The following is a 17,731-nucleotide window of genomic DNA, read 5'->3' on the forward strand; positions in this document are numbered from 1 at the left end:
GATTTAATTGGACGTGTTTATTTATGGAGAGTCCTTCAATTTATTTTCTACAATAAAATTGTGTCGCTGATTAGCATACCTACTACACGGAAGAGGATAAGTTCAATTCCGTAGCACTGTTAAACATCGCAAATTGTTTCCGATACGAGGGACTTGAACATCATTTTGTTATTTTCTTATCAGATTAATGCCTAACGTATTTGTATTGAAAGTATAAAGCTGTCATTCAAAAATAAAGAATAAAAGAATTTGCAACTTGTGAATAAACTCCTACCCACCTTTATTGTTAAACATTACGAACGATCGATAAATGTCATCATATGATTGAGATTATTCTTATAATCTGGAAACTTCATGACCATTTTTGCTGACTTCGAAATCTTGTTCAATAACAGTGTTTTACAATAGAACTCATTTATTTTCTCGGAAATTACCGACTGCTAATATAAGATAGTCTGAGAATATACCGGTATCTTATACATGATTTTTTTGTTGTTTCAGTATGTCAATTGGCCTTCTCACGTCAACAATACAAACATTGAAAAGACTGCGTGAAAATGCTGACATCTATATTCAGACGGTTGGCGAAGGAATCGAATCTTTCACAAAGTTTGGAGAAGATTCCTCGTGGATACATAAAAGAAAAAGTCGCATGCAGCTTTTACGACTGAGTGCTGTCGTATGTGGTATAGAATTATGTTACGCAGCAGAAACTGCTTTTGTATCACCAATCTTATTGAAACTTGGTGTACCTGCTTCTTTAATGACATTGATATGGTGTGCTAGCCCATTTCTAGGTTTCTTTCTTGTTCCATTATTCGGATCATTAAGTGATAGATGCAGATTCCAATTTGGACGTAGACGGCCTTTTATTTTATTTTTATCCGTAGGAATTATATTTGGACTTCTGTTAGTTCCAAATGGGGAATATTTTGGATTAAAACTTGGTGACAAAGGAACTGTCTCTATAAAGGATTTCTTGCTGACAAACTGTTCATTACTTAACCATACACTTATGATAAATACCAGTAAAGAATGCGAAGAAGCATTTGACCTTCAAAATAAAAACAGTAATAAGACATTTTTTTCTTATGGCGACGCTAATAAATCTGTACATTCCTCTGGATTTTTTCATTTTATAAAAATACCAGAAAACCATATATATGGAATCGTTTTAACTATTATAGGCGTTGCACTCCTAGATTTCTGCTGTGATGCTGCACAGTCACCATGTCGTTCATATCTACTTGATGTTTGTGTTCCAGAAGATCATTCCGCAGGACTCACTTCCTTCACGATTATGGCGGGATTTGGTGGTAGTGTTGGTTATATAATGGGTGGGATAAATTGGAATGGGACTGGGCAATTAGATGGTTTGGAGGCCCATGTTCGTATTGTATTTGCAGTTGTACTAATATTTTTCGTTCTTTGTGTTGCTTTAACAGTGACCAGTTTTAAAGAAGTTCCCTTAAGTGATAAAAAAGTCACAGTAGAAAAGTTACAAAAGAAAAGAAAGAGGAAAGGAAAGTCAAGGTATCAAAAATTTACCAACGATTCTAGCGATGACGATTCTGAAGACGACACCAAAGGAAAAACATTTGATTATAAGCCAACTTACGGAAGCTTTCCTAAGGAAAATGGAAGATTCGCAAAACAAAATGGTATGTGTCTTAAAGTAAAATATGACATTTGAATAACTAAAAAGTATAAACTTTTATAAAATTTGGATGAGGAAAACTTAAGTTAGAGTGCAGAAACGCAAGATAACTTCCCAAGGATTTGTAAAAAAAATACTCTAAAATAGAAGAAAAAGAAAAAAAAAAAAGTTTTCTGGAAAATTCTTTTCTTTTCCAACCAAACTACAGTATTCTTACAAACAGTTTAATTCACCTCGAGCAATAGTTGGCATCTCAGGGACAACAAACTTGCTATTCCCTCCATAATCAGTCAACAAGTTACACAATGCTAAGAACCACAAAACACAGACAGAGTTTAAATTTTGGGCAGTTAGTCATTTACCTTTCTAGAGATATGCCCTTTTTTTATTCTAATTAGTACAAGCCAGTCAAAAACTGATAAATAGCATACTTGTAAGATAAAAGAACCAATTACTATGACAAGAAATTACAAACCCAATGAACAATATCAAAATGAGAAAACCTGTTGGAAAAAGATGTATCGTGGATACTTACATACAAGGATGGATTTAGAACGGAGAGACAATATAATACGCTTAGAATCAAAATAAGCCGTTTTTTCTTACAAGCTATAAACTATAAAATCCCATGCTTTAAAACATACCCTACTCCACACCTGCTGTATCCACACTTTCTCATTGTTGAAGGCCGTACGCTGACCTATAGTTGTTAACTTCTACGTCATTTGATCTCTGGTGGAGAGTTGTGTCATTGGCAATCATACTTCATCTCCTTATTTTTATATCATATATGATGAATGAATAAAAGGACTGCGCTCATATTTTTTTATAACTATGTCTCTACTAATGTTTTGTTTTATAACTATGTCTCTACTAATGATTTGTTTTATAACTATGTCTCTACTAATGTTTTGTTTTATAACTATGTCTCTACTAATGTTTAGTTTTATAACTATGTCTCTACTAATGTTTTGTTTTATAACTATGTCTCTACTAATGTTTAGTTTTATAACTATGTCTCTACTAATGTTTAGTTTTATAACTATGTCTCTACTAATGTTTTGTTTTATAACTATGTCTCTACTAATGTTTTGTTTTATAACTATGTCTCTACTAATGTTTAGTTTTAAAGTAAATGTACAACGTATAGTATCAACACTTTATTTTATTATTTACATTTTCTTTGAAAAATAATCTTTTTTTTAAATACTAACGAGAGATAAAATTTTGCTTACTTGTCAAATTGTATCTCAGTCTTGTGATGGCTATTTTTCACATATTTATGTTAAAAATAAATAAAAAAACAAAAATAAAACAATACAGGAGCTTCTAAAGAAAAAGGTATTGAATAAAGTTTAATATGGTTAGATAAATTGTCAATATCTAAGCATATCATATAGCCATAACATATCACTTTAAACACTATTCTGTGGACGGATTTCCGGGAAATCTCAATTTAAAGTGGAAAATGCATATTTTCGCCGTTTTTTACATTCGATTAAGTTCTAAATGTATAAAAAGTTTAATCAAAATCCGACACATCGCCCAATTACTTATCTTTGCCACAGTAAATTAACATTCACATATACTGGTCTATTCATTTGGCATTGAAGAATTCATATATTTAAGGACAGAAGTTAGACAAACCCCCATCATTTACTGTTACTGTTATTTGTTGCTGATACATGTATTTAATATTTAGTCTTTTTTTGCAAGGCAATCACTTACCCTACGACAAATCTGAAGCTGTAAACAAATCGGAACTTCAAGGTCTTCCTAGAATCCTAGAAAATGATGAAGAAATAGAGAAAGGCCAAGTCTTAGAGGCTGAATTTGACAGAATAGACGAAGAAATGAGAAGACAATCTATTTTTATATCAACAGAAATTAGTTTGAAAACGTATTTACTGTCCATAGTTCGTATGCCAAAATCTTTGTTGATATTATGCCTAACAAATTTGTTCAGCTGGATGTCACTAGTCTGTTATTCATTGTTTTTCACTGATTTTGTTGGACAAGCTGTCTATGGAGGAGACCCAAAGGCACCAGTTGGAAGTAGGGAACACCAGCTATACGACGAGGGAGTCCGAGTAGGATCGTTCGGAATGTCTTTGTACTCACTTGCTTGCGGAATTTATTCTATATTTATAGAAAAGCTTGTAGAGATGTTTAGTAAGTAAATAATCTAACATTTTAACACAGCAGTATGATGTTCGGTTAGTATGACCCCACTCTGAATTTATACTTTTTAAAAGATTTTGAAAATGACAAGATAATATAGTTGCATCACACTGTATAGCATGTTCACATGAAGCTTGCTACCAAATAGACAGCTCTTATTTGTAGTTAATGAAAAAAAAAATATGGCAAAAATATGGGACGGACGGACATAGGTGACACAGTATGGGACAGACGGACATAGGTAACACAGTATATCCCATCCTTCAGAGTTTGGGTATAATATGTATTCACTATTACAGGAAACTAGTCGAGGAAGTCGCATATAAGATTCTGATAACCACTGTAAATATATATATTTGAAAGTTTAAAAAGTACGAATATCTGTGACCTTGTTAAAGTCACTTTTTTGTTGATGAAATGCTACGCTTCGTTGTATCATATTCTAGCAAACGATACAAGTTGTCAAATTCCTATTTACCGAATATTTGTATAATCTTACCCATAATTGCATTTTCTAAAAAACTATATAAAGCTTCCTGAAATTTTGTTTCTAGCTTCATCTGAGCATGTTATATCGTGTCTGTCGCGCATCAAATTCTTGCATGATAACCGAGTACTTATAGCGGGGTATCTTTAGTGAGAAGTAGCTCGCAGCTCAACTTTTTGATCCTACTTTTCTGTTTATGTGCCATCTTTTATGTCCTTGTTCATTTAAATGGTCATCTGAATGGTAGCTGAACTATGTAGGTTTTTTATTGTATGTTTTACTTTTACGAAAAATGGTCTACTCTTCCTCTACATCTTTTTTATTACTACCTGTAACGTCTATGTTAAATAGGCACCTACGTTTTAATATTTTATTTATATTGTGTCAAATATGAAATTTATTCGTTCATTGTATATTTACTTGTTTTTTGTTTAAATGTCTTTTTGATCAAATTAAGCCATTTCAATTGATATTTTATTGTGTGTCTGTTTATGTTGTAATGTTACACTACTGTCTCATGTTAGGGTGAAGGATGGCGCCTGTTAAAATATTTAAACCCGCTGCATTTTTATGCACATGTCCTACGTCAGGAGCCTGTTGTTCAGTGGTTTTCGTTTGTTGGTGTGGTTCATAGGTGTTTCTCGTTTCTCGTTTTTTATAAAGATTAGACCGTTGGTTTTCCTGTTTGAATTGTTGTACACTAGTCATTTTGGGGCCCTTTATAGCTTGCTGTTCGGTGTGAGCCAAGGCTCCGTGTTGAAGGCCGTACTTTGACCTATAATTGTTAACTTTTTATACATTGTGACTTAGAGGGAGAGTTGTCTCATTGGCACTCATACCACATCTTCTTATTAATATAGATAGGCAAAGGAAAAATGTTTGTGTGCTCGAAAAACTGGTTTAACCCTACAACTTGATGTACCATTACCAAGTCAGGCTTTTTGTACCGTGTGTTGTTCGTTGTTCTTAGTTTGTACAAAATAGTTCAAGGAGGAAAATGATGTAGTGGTTGCTGTAGTACTTTGTAGAGACTAATATATTTGGTAATTTGTTTTATCCTTTTGTGTATTATAGAACATTAATCTTTGAAGTGTTGATATACAAAATGTATTATTACAACAAATTTCTATTTAAACGTCGCCTCAGAAAATTTCTTACATATTTTGGCACTTTAGTAACATATGTCCTATGCAGCAAAACTGGTCTCTTGTGTTATTTTTTAAAGCTTTTCTTATATCAGTATGAAGTGTATTTCATAGTTGACTTGTTGGAAAATTACCAATCATAAATGACTAAATTGTATGCGTTGTCAAATGTTCATGTATATGTCCCAAATTAGGAAGTTCATAATCGTTTGTCTTTTGTTATGATGTATTCTGTCGTTAAGGGAATTCTATGTTGGTGGCACATCTTCGATAATCTCTTACATTATTCACAACTTTTCTAGACTTGGTGCGAGTTATAGTAGTTTAGTTTAAACAGTATTTTATTCAAATACATTGAATTGGATTGCATGGGCAACAGGCAAATCCTGTGTAAGCCCACTCCATAATATAGTAGTTTAACATATTGTACTCTATAGATACCTGTTTACTGTTGACGTCTTGGTCTGATTTAGTCTCATTGACGTATACCTCACATCTCCATTTATTCACACACAAAGAAATCAGTTCCTTTTGACTTTTAATAGGAAGTGCTACCATATTCAATTAAGGAGATGTGGAATGAAGTAGTTAAATTACCAAACCCTTGCAAGCGACCATGGAAACAATAAATTAGTACCAAACTATATAGAATTGATATGTTTACGTGTTCGTAGGTTTGTTATAGGTACGCATGTGTAACTCTTATATGGGTTCATTTCAAGTACTGTCAACATAATTGGAAGTCTACCATAAGTTAACCACATGCTTAAAGGAAGCATGGGCGTAATAATGTCTGATATGTTCTGAAAACAATTCAAAATCGAGACTCATAACGACCATGTTAATCAAATATTTAATTAAAAAAAAATAACTGCATGCAGGCTAAAGAAACGATCAGTAGAAAATGGCTAATTACGAGTGTGATAAAATGCCATACGTTCACGAACCTGACCTTTATCGCTGTATTTATACATTTAGATTGCACATCTCTAAGTAATAAAGATTGATTCTGTAAATCGCGTTTTCACAAAAGGAAACATAATAACAAAGCTATTAATAGTATTGATTTCTATTGTGAACAAAAGCGCTTAACAAATAGATTTGAATTTAATATAAAAAAAAATCAGCGACTAGACTAATGTGTTAACAATTAAATTTGTCACGGAAGTAGACTATTGGAAATTAGTAACAATAGTTTTTAGTGATTCAACACTTTCGTATAGTATTTTCTTTGAGAAACAGATTTTTCTCCATTGGACATGTGTGGCACATAAGTTAATTTATATCAATATAATATGATAACTACTTTATATCTTAAATTTCCACAGATGGAACCTTATTTGATGTAGAATCCATTTCATTTTTACCCCCTCCCCCCTCCCCCCCCCCCCAAAAAAAAAACCCTTTTATCCTTCTTTAAGTTGTTATCTTCTATTATCTCTCTCAGTTCGTCAAAAAAACATGCATACTTTATGCTAAGTCTTGTTTTTGTCCCTTGCTGTTTCCCATTTCACACGTATAACTGCAATCGTATTTTATTGATTTAATAATGTTTTTCTAATCGTCTTCAATATTGTACCACATTTCCTTATTTTGGATCGTTCTGTATGGTTGTCTTACAATTAGTCCCCAACGTTTACTGTTTATACCCTTAATCTTAATTTTACAGTTATGGGTTTAAGTGATTTGAGAGGCGAAATATACCAACGGGATAATCAAAATCATAAGTCGATAACAAACTGACAACGCCATGAAAAGTTGACTTATTGACAATCCTACCACTTTCCTATTTATTTTTATATTGACTGCAGGGCTGTTGCTTATGTTGTGTGGGTGCAGTTGAATTTTACTTAATCTGATCTGATTGATCATTCATTAAATTCAATACCGTTTCCCCCACCACATACTATTATTTTACTAACAATTCTCCAATTTTTTTTATGTTTGCCCTATATAAAATAAGCAGATGTGGTATTATTTCCAATGAGATAACTATCCATCAGAGACCAAATGAATATAGGTTACCATACCCAATAAAAACTAATAAAAAAAATCATGTATCCAAGAAGAAAATCAATCAGTACACATCCAATGGATTTAATGTAAAGATTTTATAAACAGTCTAGGAAAACATGACCCCGTACAATGCCAGAATATAAGTAACGACAGGATGTAGAATTGAAAGTGTTAATAATTGTATAGCAATACATATTTAGTTATTCATTAAATTTATTGATAACATAATCAATGCTTGCACCGATAAAGACCATTTAAAAAGATCTTATAACAATGTTAAATTGATAACCTTTTAGAATAAGTTTATTCAAAGGATCGATCAGTTTACACGGATCGTATCTAAATTTACGGGCTCTATAAACAACATCACCGTAAGAATTAAGATGCGATATCCCGTTTTTAATAAGTTTTCTACAGGTACAGCCAAACTTCCAAACCAGATCTTTGTATCTATAAAAGAAATGAGAAAAGGTTTAAAGTAAAACCAGTGGTAACATAGATTACGTTCACTGAAATTTATCCTGCTATTGGGTGTCTTATCATACATTAACAACCCAACAGATATCGCTAGCCTTTATTTGTATACTATACAGATATCGCTTTAAAGCTCCGCCCATTGCCGGACTTTTTTTGTGTATTGCTGTTGACGAGTGTTGTGTGAACTTTCGTGACCTCAGAATGTGTATCGCAATCGCATTCAAATGACGTAGTGCTCCGTCTGCGATTTATTACGTTCCAGTCTCTGATCCGCAACCCACTTTCTGCACATAGACAAACATGAACAGCAGGATTAATTTAACTCCATTTTTAACGGCGCCAATCTTCAAGTTCAAAACTTGAATGTGTAAATCACAAAATCAACCATGCAACAATGCCAATAATCAGTGAATGCACGGACAGTTCGAAATTTTAGCCTGTGATCCTGGCTCACTACTCGACAGTAGACGAAGTATTAGATTGTGTCAGGAAGCCAGGCTAGAAATTCTGAAGCGTAGGACAAATCAAACACCTTTGTCTTGAATTCTTTTTACTGTTGAAATTAGTTGCTATGTTATAATGAATAATTATTAACTTTGAGCGATGAATTATGGTTGACCATGCGAGATTCTTTTCGGCGTAACTGTCATCAACTGATTGTGTGATTTTTATTAATATTACTACGCGGGCCTCAAAGGATTTTTAATCGAAAATAAATGCAATAAATGTGTATTTTTCTGTCTTTCATAGCAAAAACAATGTACAAATTTAATTGCAGGATAAAGACAATACAACATCATGACAGTGGTTACAAAGCAACTTGTCGAAATCAATTTTATTTTGAACCAGTAGTTCACAACTTCCACAATAAAATACATTACCTTCTGATGTTGATGTAAATTCGCCCAAAACTATTACAATGTCATTATATAATTATATAAATTACATTGTTTCAACTACAATCGCACGCCAATCTTTATCATAAAGGACAGTTGATTGGATAAAAGTGATGGATTGCCACGCCTATATTAAACTGATGTCCTATGAACTGACTTCAGATAGCTGTCAATATGGGGGGATATATTCCAAACAGATATATTTAGACATTTAGTTAGGAACTTGTATTCGATATTTGAAAAAAAAATATTGATATCTCTAATTGTTTCAGTATTAAAAGTGTTGAGTAACGTTGAGCATGAAATTGCAGATTAAGGTTGGGAAGTCGTGTACACCCCCTTTTTTGAGTCAATCCACATAAAGAAAAAGAAATACAAAAAATTTGCATTTTTTTGCGATTTTATAAGAATTGCAAATATTTAACAAATTTAAATTCTCATACAGAATGATTTTTTTTTCTTTTTTCTCAACATTGTCTGCTGAAGAGAGAGAGTGAGAGAGAAAGGGTGTAGGATGGGTGCCATCCCGAATTTCCGGAAAAAACAAAAGCTGAATACCGAAATCCCGAAAAAAACAACATTTTTTCCCGAATCCCGAAAAATTAATCATTGATTCCCGCAAAAATAAAGGCCCAACCCGACGTCCCGAAAAGATCTGTTCTAGAGTTCAGTTTATTAAAATTTTCAGAAATTAAAATCAAACAAAAATATTTTACACAAATTCGTCTTCAGACACGTAAATTGATATAGGTTACTAGCTGGTCTAGATTTTGATAGAAAATAGCCAATGAAATGCATAAACTATCTTATGTCATGGGTCACGCACGGACTGTCTTACTTTATAGGGATGCTTATGCGGCACATCAAAGATAAGATTAATTTTTAATAAGACATTTACCCATTGTACATTAGAATGTATCACAACTTAAATTCACTTGAATAGATTGACCTCTCATCTTGTCGACTTTGAAGCCCGTCAGACAGTTGGCTTATATCCACAGAAGAGACCTTGATGAAATTTGAAATTTAAACAACTTTAATTTTCACGGGAATGAAGATTTTACAAGTACGCTGTAGTGATTAGATCATCAATGAAGCAATTTTAAAAATAAGACGCCAAGGTCGAAACTAGCTCTAGCTCATAATGAAGAAAATGTGAACCGTCTTAAAGCAAGAAGGTCTCCTCATGTACCCGAAGTTTTGTTTATAAACATATGTTGCTGGTGGATAAAGTCGCAATGACTTACAGCAATGTAGGGTCTACAGAGAAATGACGATTTAAGGGTTCGAGGTATGTATTATTTGAATAAAAATATTATCTATGTAGAATTTTTGCTGTCATTTCAACTTGATTCAAACTCTATTATGTATATTTTATTGTTTTATAATTTTTTTTTCACTCCCCCAAAACATTCTATATATATCAACGATTTATTCCCGTGGTCGTCATATTTTAATGATTTGGAACAGCCCTGAAATAAAATAGTTAATGAAATGTCCATCTACCGAGTGCAGAAAACCTCCACAAAATTTAATAACATATGCAAATTGATAGATACAATATTTGGTTCCTTTCCATATTCAAAATATGTCGCATTATTTTAGAATTTTCTTTGTGTTAGAGATAAATTTTATGATACATTTTGTAAGAAATTAAAATTGTATTTTCAGGGTGAAGAAGATACCGTTTTTCCTTATTGCACAAACCACCGCTGGACTGGAGAGATTGACCTGTTAGTTACTGCTGGAAAAGATTCAACGTTTATGAATCGACATGTTCAACACTTGAAAGAGTAATTTTGGCAGTGTTTGTGAAAATAATTTCATCTTTTGTGAAAAATCATAATTCGCTGTTGTCCGATAGTTCAACCTTACAGCAATTTACAGTTCAGTTGCTTGTCATACAACTATTCCCAACAAAATTATGGCACAGAGAGGAAGTAATAACATTAACGGTACCAACTTTTCTGCACCAGATACGCATTTTGACAATTAATGTCTCTTCAGTGATGCTCGAAGCATATCCTGTATTTCGGAACAGAAAAGGAGCTTAAAATATTTACTGAAAAAGAGATAATTGTTAAAGCCCGTGAAATACATGTGTACATCAAATTAATTTTATTATGAAAATAGAAAATTGTGCACTCAGAATTGTGCAAAGGAAATAGTGATGTTATCAGAACTTTTCATTGTTTAAAGACAAATTTTCTAATGGTCTGAAATCAGAAAGCGGCTTTGGCGATAACTTGAAATACAATTTAAAATTTTGGTTTTTTTTTCTTTAAGAGCAATTTTAGTATATATATATTGTGATATCAATAATAGATTTATGTAGAAAATACACAAATGAAAGAATTTGGCTAATATAATAATTCTGTTTAAAAAGTTGACTTGTATTACAAATTGTTCTACCATGAAAAAAATAGTTTTGGAAAGGTGGAATCTTGAAAAGTCTACTTGATACTAAGAATACTGAACTGGAAATATATCATCACTATGAAGGTACACACCTCTTTATCGTGCATAGACAAATGTAAATATTTGTTCATCCTTATTTTGATTTATTGTTGACTTTCCTTGTTACATTTGTCATTGTCGATATTTCATATTTGGCCTGGACGATTGCATTGCATAATTAAATAGCTGTTTCTTTTATGTTTTTTTTTTTATTTATTCTCAAAAGTTAATTTAAATCCTTCAACATGTGACCTCATCATTCTACATTTGGGCGCCCACTAACATGCCTAGCCCGTGTCATTATTTATGTGCCTGTCCCAAGACAGAAGATTGTATTTAGTGGTTGTCGTTCTTTGCTGTGTATCATATTTGTTATTCGTCTGTTGTTTTGTACATAATTCAGGCTTTTGTTTTCTCGTTTGGAATACTTTACATTTGTTATGTCTGGGCCTTTTAATGCTTGCTATGCGGTATGGGTTTTGCTTATTGGTGAAGGCAGTACGATGACCTATAGTTGCTATAACATCTACGTCATTTGGTCCCTGGTGGAAAGTTGTCTCATTGGCAATCATACCACATCTCCTTATTTTATATTGTACTTATACCAAATCACATCAAAGTACTGAAGTACTGAACATCGGATGACCGCAAGTTCTTGTGAATCACATCTCTATACCTGAAAGTGAGGTTAATGTACAGATATATTTTTTTCTGAGACAAGTTCGTGCGTGGATGATAAATAAATGACAGGGAATTCAACATCACCGTAATAACTATTATAGTGTAGTGATACAAATCCGTATACTCTGGTTTGTTGTTATATATTATATTAATATTTGTATATAACAGTTACATGTATATATAATTTTCTACTATTCTAATAATAGTGCAGTGCAAGTACATGGTGGACACTCTTCTGTATTAATTCGATTTTTCTAATAGATTGGATTTGAGCAGGCATTCATATTTTCCCGCAAAACGTTCTTGAGATATTCTTCCGCATGCGTTTACACAATTTTTCTGTACGTGTGCATAGATATTAATGATTTTTCACTTGTGTATATATTTCTAACGACAAAACTTTTTCATACAATTAATTTATGTTCTAAAAAAAATATTTTTATGAGTATTCATTGAAGAAATGAATTTATAACAAGCGATAAGGAATGTTATTTTGCACTCGATAATGTCCGCGTATTTATACGAACGGTTACCAGTCAAAAACGAAAGTCAAATCTCTGTGGCAACAATACATCGGAATGCCCTCACGGTCATCGCGATGTAAAAATGATTGTTGAAAATTCCATAAGCTTTCTGAAAAGCTTTAAACTTTATACAGCAAATAGTTAAATAAAATGCTTATACCATGTACAGCTTAATATTTGAAATCGAGTCCTTTCCCTCCAGGGATTGTAAAAAAATGTCCGGCTTGCAATTGAATGTTTATGTATTTCTCTCTTCCAACATTTCTTTTAAATCAAACAATTTTTGCGAAAAAAACTTAATTCCTACATCCCAACATCTGTTTCACCGATGCGAGTTAAACATATTTTTGTGCATTATAAATGACACCACAGACTTTCTTTATTTAAAGAAAAAGTTCGAAAGTACATAATTATTACCAATTCACCATGATAAAGAAGGTTTATAATGTAATGTCTTTCGGATTCAAATTAATCAAATTTGGTAAGCGATGCAAAATTTTACAAAAACATATAAAATTTGCAGTTTTGTAACAAAATATGCCTTTATCAGCGACAGATAATAATTTAGATTGGGAAACAATATTTAAGAAAATGATGAAGACTGTTTATTAATCAGTTTCCAGTAGGATTTTGCAACTTTTAGATATTTACCTTGCAAGTTAAAAAGAATACAGGGGAAATTGGCCGCATCTTTTTGCATCGAAGAACATCTGGCGAAAACAATATTTTTTTTATTTATCTCATTTTTGTTCATAAAAGACATCTTTGAGTTTTTAGTAAAGATTGACATTTAAGACTAGTATGTGAAATGCATTGCCTCTTTGACAAATGTATATTCACGAACGTAGTGAAATGTATAAATTTTAATCGACAAAGAGAGGCACGTTCTTACAGACTTTTATGCAAAAGAGAACTTTCCCTTTATACACACTATTTTCAAGCAAGTACAATGTAATCTTACATACATCCCTGATCACTCCCCTGTTTTCATATTTAGATGAAATCAATGGATCTCGTAAAATTTACGACTCCAGAATATCTTTCACAGTTGATTAGTATTTGAAACATCGGTACTAAATATATCATGCTGAAATTTTCTTTCTTATGCACCGATTTGTTTTCCATTTTTGGGAGAGGGATGCATTTTTTAAAAACTAAATGTCTTGACAAATGCATTGCTTGTTTTGAAATGGAATGGAAAAAGTAGTTTATTTTTATTTAAAATTATTTTTGATTTAATAAGTTTATTTTCAAAATGTTTCCATTTAAGTTGACTCCGAGATGACGTTCAAAAGACGTTTGTCAATCAATTTAAGACGGCGGGGCAAACGGTCATTGGTATCCAATGAATGGTCCACTGTAGAAAGTGTTGAAGAGCGGTGATGCTCAAAAACATCGAATGACATTGTCATAAATGAATGACAATGTTGTATAAACAACAAAAGGGGCTACTACATAATCACGATTGTGTAATCCTAATTCAAAATAAAGTTGAAATTGACAAGAAGCTTTGCAACCACTGTGATGATGATGGGTGTAATTGTTTAGTGTCTTTAAATATCAGCTGTATTTGTACTCGGCTCGAAACAGGAGTAATAGCTCGCAAACGAGTTGGTAGATATGGAAACCGTAAAATATGGCCAAAGGAAAATCACCGTCCAAAAAAGGAAAATTAATAATAGTAGAAGAAAAATTGTCCCTTTTGTCGTTAATTTTACTATAGAGTTTTCCGTGTGAAACTGAAATATCCACATCTAGGAAAGGACGGTTATCGCTGTTTATATTAGATTCATTTAACGTAAGTTCCCTTGGGTAAATATCGGCAGCATATTTAGAGAATTCTTGATGATTTAACGAAATATATGTTTCTTTTATGTTTTTTCTGTCTTACTCACGTTTTAGCTAAACGACAGTTTTAACTTTGAAGAATCCTTCGGATTTCGTTTTCTGCAAGTGTAAAACTAATTTAATGTCAATGCTTTAAGTTAGACTTTGTTCTTTTTTTTTTACGATTGTCACCCCCAAACAATATTTTCCTCCAACAAACAAATGACAACCAAGAAAGCTTAAGATCGTCAGAAAATGTCGTTATGAAATCATCAAACATAGTCATGATACAGTTAGTTTAAATGTGTTTCTTTTTTCTGTAAGCTTCCTTTTCAATTGAAACTTTATTTAATTCAAACTACATTGGTGGTTTTGATTCATTAGATTTAGTTGAGTTGCGGACGGGTTCTAATTCAATGCAGATATTTTGAAATCCGTCCTTAATTTCCTTATCAAATCCAGTAAAAGTCCTTTGACCTGTGATTTGTGTCATTGGGAAATCCATTCATAGTTTTCATTTTTTGACATTGGAATCATCTTTCTTTTTTCAGATTTTTCCCCGAGTATTGTATCTAATAGCAGCAACACAGAAAGGGCTTACAATGAACAATTAAAACCATCTGAGATCAACTTAAAAAAATGAAAACAACACCTTTTAAATTTCATGCGTCCGAAGCGCTTTTCTGGATTTACCATCATCAGGAACGCTCATAAACGAATTGATGAAAGTCAAGGATGTATAAGAACCGAAACAGTAGAAGAGTTATATAATCAAAAGGATCCAAAAAAAAAATAGCCAAATATATCTACGGTCAACTTTGCCTGAGGGAGTTGAAACCTTAGTTTTTTTTTATAATTTCTAAATTGATAAGCGGGCAATTTTTGAAAGGTTTCACGGTTATAAATCACTGAGCTGATGATACCCTAGGGGACTGATTGTCCACCATCAGCGGTATCGACCCAGTGCTGTAAAAACGAAAACAACACTTTATAAACTAATGTGTCTGAAGCGCTTTTCTGATTTTTATCTTCATCAGAATAACGTAAATTAGAGAGTTTCTATCTTAGTTTTAGAACATTGATATAAACTGGATTTTCGGTAAATATTTAATTTGACCAAGCAAATACCAAAACACTGCTAGTTGCATGGTCATACCCGTTTCATCGGTAACTGACAGTCCCTCAGCAGCGATACCATGAGGAAATTATATTGATATAAATCAACTGCAGTGCCAAGTATTATTATATTATAACCTTCATCAAGTTCGCTCGAGATCATAGTTTTGGGAAGGCAAATTCATTATAACAAAAAGACCTTTACTGAACTTTGCTTATGGGAGAACGAAGATTACTGCAAGGATAAGAAATAATAGAAAAAGGATAGTACTGAGAGTTTCTGATTGGTCCAAAACTATGCTACTTTTGAATATTTATGTTTAATTCAATTTGTATTTTAGAAGCAAAGAAAGTGTACATTGTGGGGCAACTGGTATATACATTTGGAATGATACTTATGGCATGTGCAAGACATCATATAGCCGTTATCGTCCTTTCACCAACTGCTGGAATTATGTATGCTACACTCTTTACGATGCCGTACTTGATATTGGCAAACTATCATACAAAAACACAGGTATCTTTGTAAAATAATTTAAAAAATAGTTATGATGAAACAACTAAAATAAGAAAAACAAGAAAATGTTTTGTGGGTAATATCCTTTCCTTTTTGTGTGTGTGTGTGTGTGTTGTTTTTTTTGCACACGTTGACTTAAAGCCTTGTGAACTTTTCTCATTAATTGAGTGTCTTGTGTTGATCGTCAATGCAGCCACCTAAACTTAATCTTCTCTTCTGAGACTATCAGGTCAATCGAACTAAACTATGCTAGGGTTAAATTAACGTCGGGTCAATTAAACCAAACTATGCCTGGGATATGTTAAGCTCAGGTCAATTGAACCAAACTATGCTAGGGAAGGGTTTAGCTCGGGTGAATTGAACCAAACTATGCTAGGGAAGGGTTAAGCTTACACACATGTATGACCTTGACACATTCTGAATGTGCCTATGCCTTGGACTGTTTTCTGCTCTTTGGTCGGGTTGTTGTCTCTTTGACACATTCCCCATTTCCATTCTCAATTTTATTATCTGGGTATATGGAACTCTTCTTTGAAATTTTATTAAGTGGAGCTATAAAATGGGTGTTGAACACTCCAAGTGTCCTTCCATTACCAAAGTACCATGCATTCATTTTTTTTAATCGGAGAGAAGCTATCGTACATAATTTTTATATGTAAATATTCCAGATTAGCGATAAAGGTTTCTTTGAACTACTTGTTCGTTTTCGTTTTTTACTTGAATTAGATATATACATAGAAAATGAACATAACACTTTAAAAATTTGGTGCGTCCGAAGCGCTTTTCGTGATTTATCTTCATCAGAAACGCTCAAACCCAAGCTAAGAATGTATTAGTACTCGAATAAGTAAGTCCTTTATGGCCAAAAATCGAAATCCATTTAAGATCAACTTTGCATGAGGGACTTACATTTGCCTAATATAACTTATCTTGTCTTTCAACTTTAATTCCATGTCAGCATAGGAGCGATGACTAAAATAGACATTTGAACAGTTTTTCCCCAAACGTTTTCCTCTCTTCTTATGTTGCCAATATAGGAAATATCGCCTTATGCGATTTTAATATAGTCTAGTACATACAACTTTTTTCCAGTTTAACGAATCAACTGTCAAAGATAAAGAAGGACAGACCACCATTCAAGTAAGAGGGCTTGGAACAGACGTAGCTGTCGTCAGTAGTATGGTTTTCCTGGCACAGTTTATCCTTTCCACATTCCTAGGCTCTATAATTGATCTGGTTGATAGTACTGTTACTGTAGTCGTAGCGGCCGCAATTTTGAGTTTTCTTGGTGCAATTAGTGCAACTCAAGTTGTATATTTAGACTTATAGATCTGAATGCTAAGTTAGAACAAAATGACATCGTATTTGGTGTAAGGTCGGAAGAATTGAATACATTAAACAAGTCCTAAATGAAGTTTGGCTTTATTTTTTAATTCACTTTGGATAGAGCGCTTTTCCAGTTAAGCGTCCTCTACAATTTTCATTCATGTTAAGCTGTACTGAATGTATAAATACGCAGCCACGTCAACCAATCATGTCGGTCGCTTTTAAACCCGATGCACATTTCAAAGAGGAGACCTTTTTTAAACGGGGTAGTCATAGAACAACAGAAACCCCTTTTATCTTTGTTTTCTTGGTTTCATTGTGTTGTTGTGTTGCTGCCTCATTTGTCTATACCGTACACTTATATACTTTACACTGTTCACTTTTTTGTAACAAAAGATTTATTTCATTTTCTTAAAAAATCCGC

General features: G+C 32.8%; 1 protein-coding gene across 1 annotated transcript in view; it reads left to right on the plus strand.

Moving 5' to 3' along the window:
- Positions 1-17,358, plus strand: part of LOC127728296 (membrane-associated transporter protein-like) — a 38,846-nt gene extending 21,488 nt beyond the window's left edge. Inside the window, exons 2-5 of the mRNA XM_052235634.1 lie at positions 502-1,661; positions 3,374-3,829; positions 15,806-15,981; positions 17,074-17,358. Of these exons, the coding sequence (XP_052091594.1) occupies positions 503-1,661; positions 3,374-3,829; positions 15,806-15,981; positions 17,074-17,310 (2,028 nt within the window). The 5' untranslated portion in view covers position 502 and the 3' untranslated portion in view covers positions 17,311-17,358. The remainder of the gene's footprint in view (positions 1-501; positions 1,662-3,373; positions 3,830-15,805; positions 15,982-17,073) is intronic.
- The last annotated feature ends 373 nt before the right edge of the window (positions 17,359-17,731 follow it).

Source organism: Mytilus californianus, unplaced genomic scaffold (genome assembly GCF_021869535.1).
Source record: "Mytilus californianus isolate M0D057914Y unplaced genomic scaffold, xbMytCali1.0.p SCAF_2, whole genome shotgun sequence".
Lineage (NCBI taxonomy): Eukaryota > Metazoa > Mollusca > Bivalvia > Mytilida > Mytilidae > Mytilus > Mytilus californianus.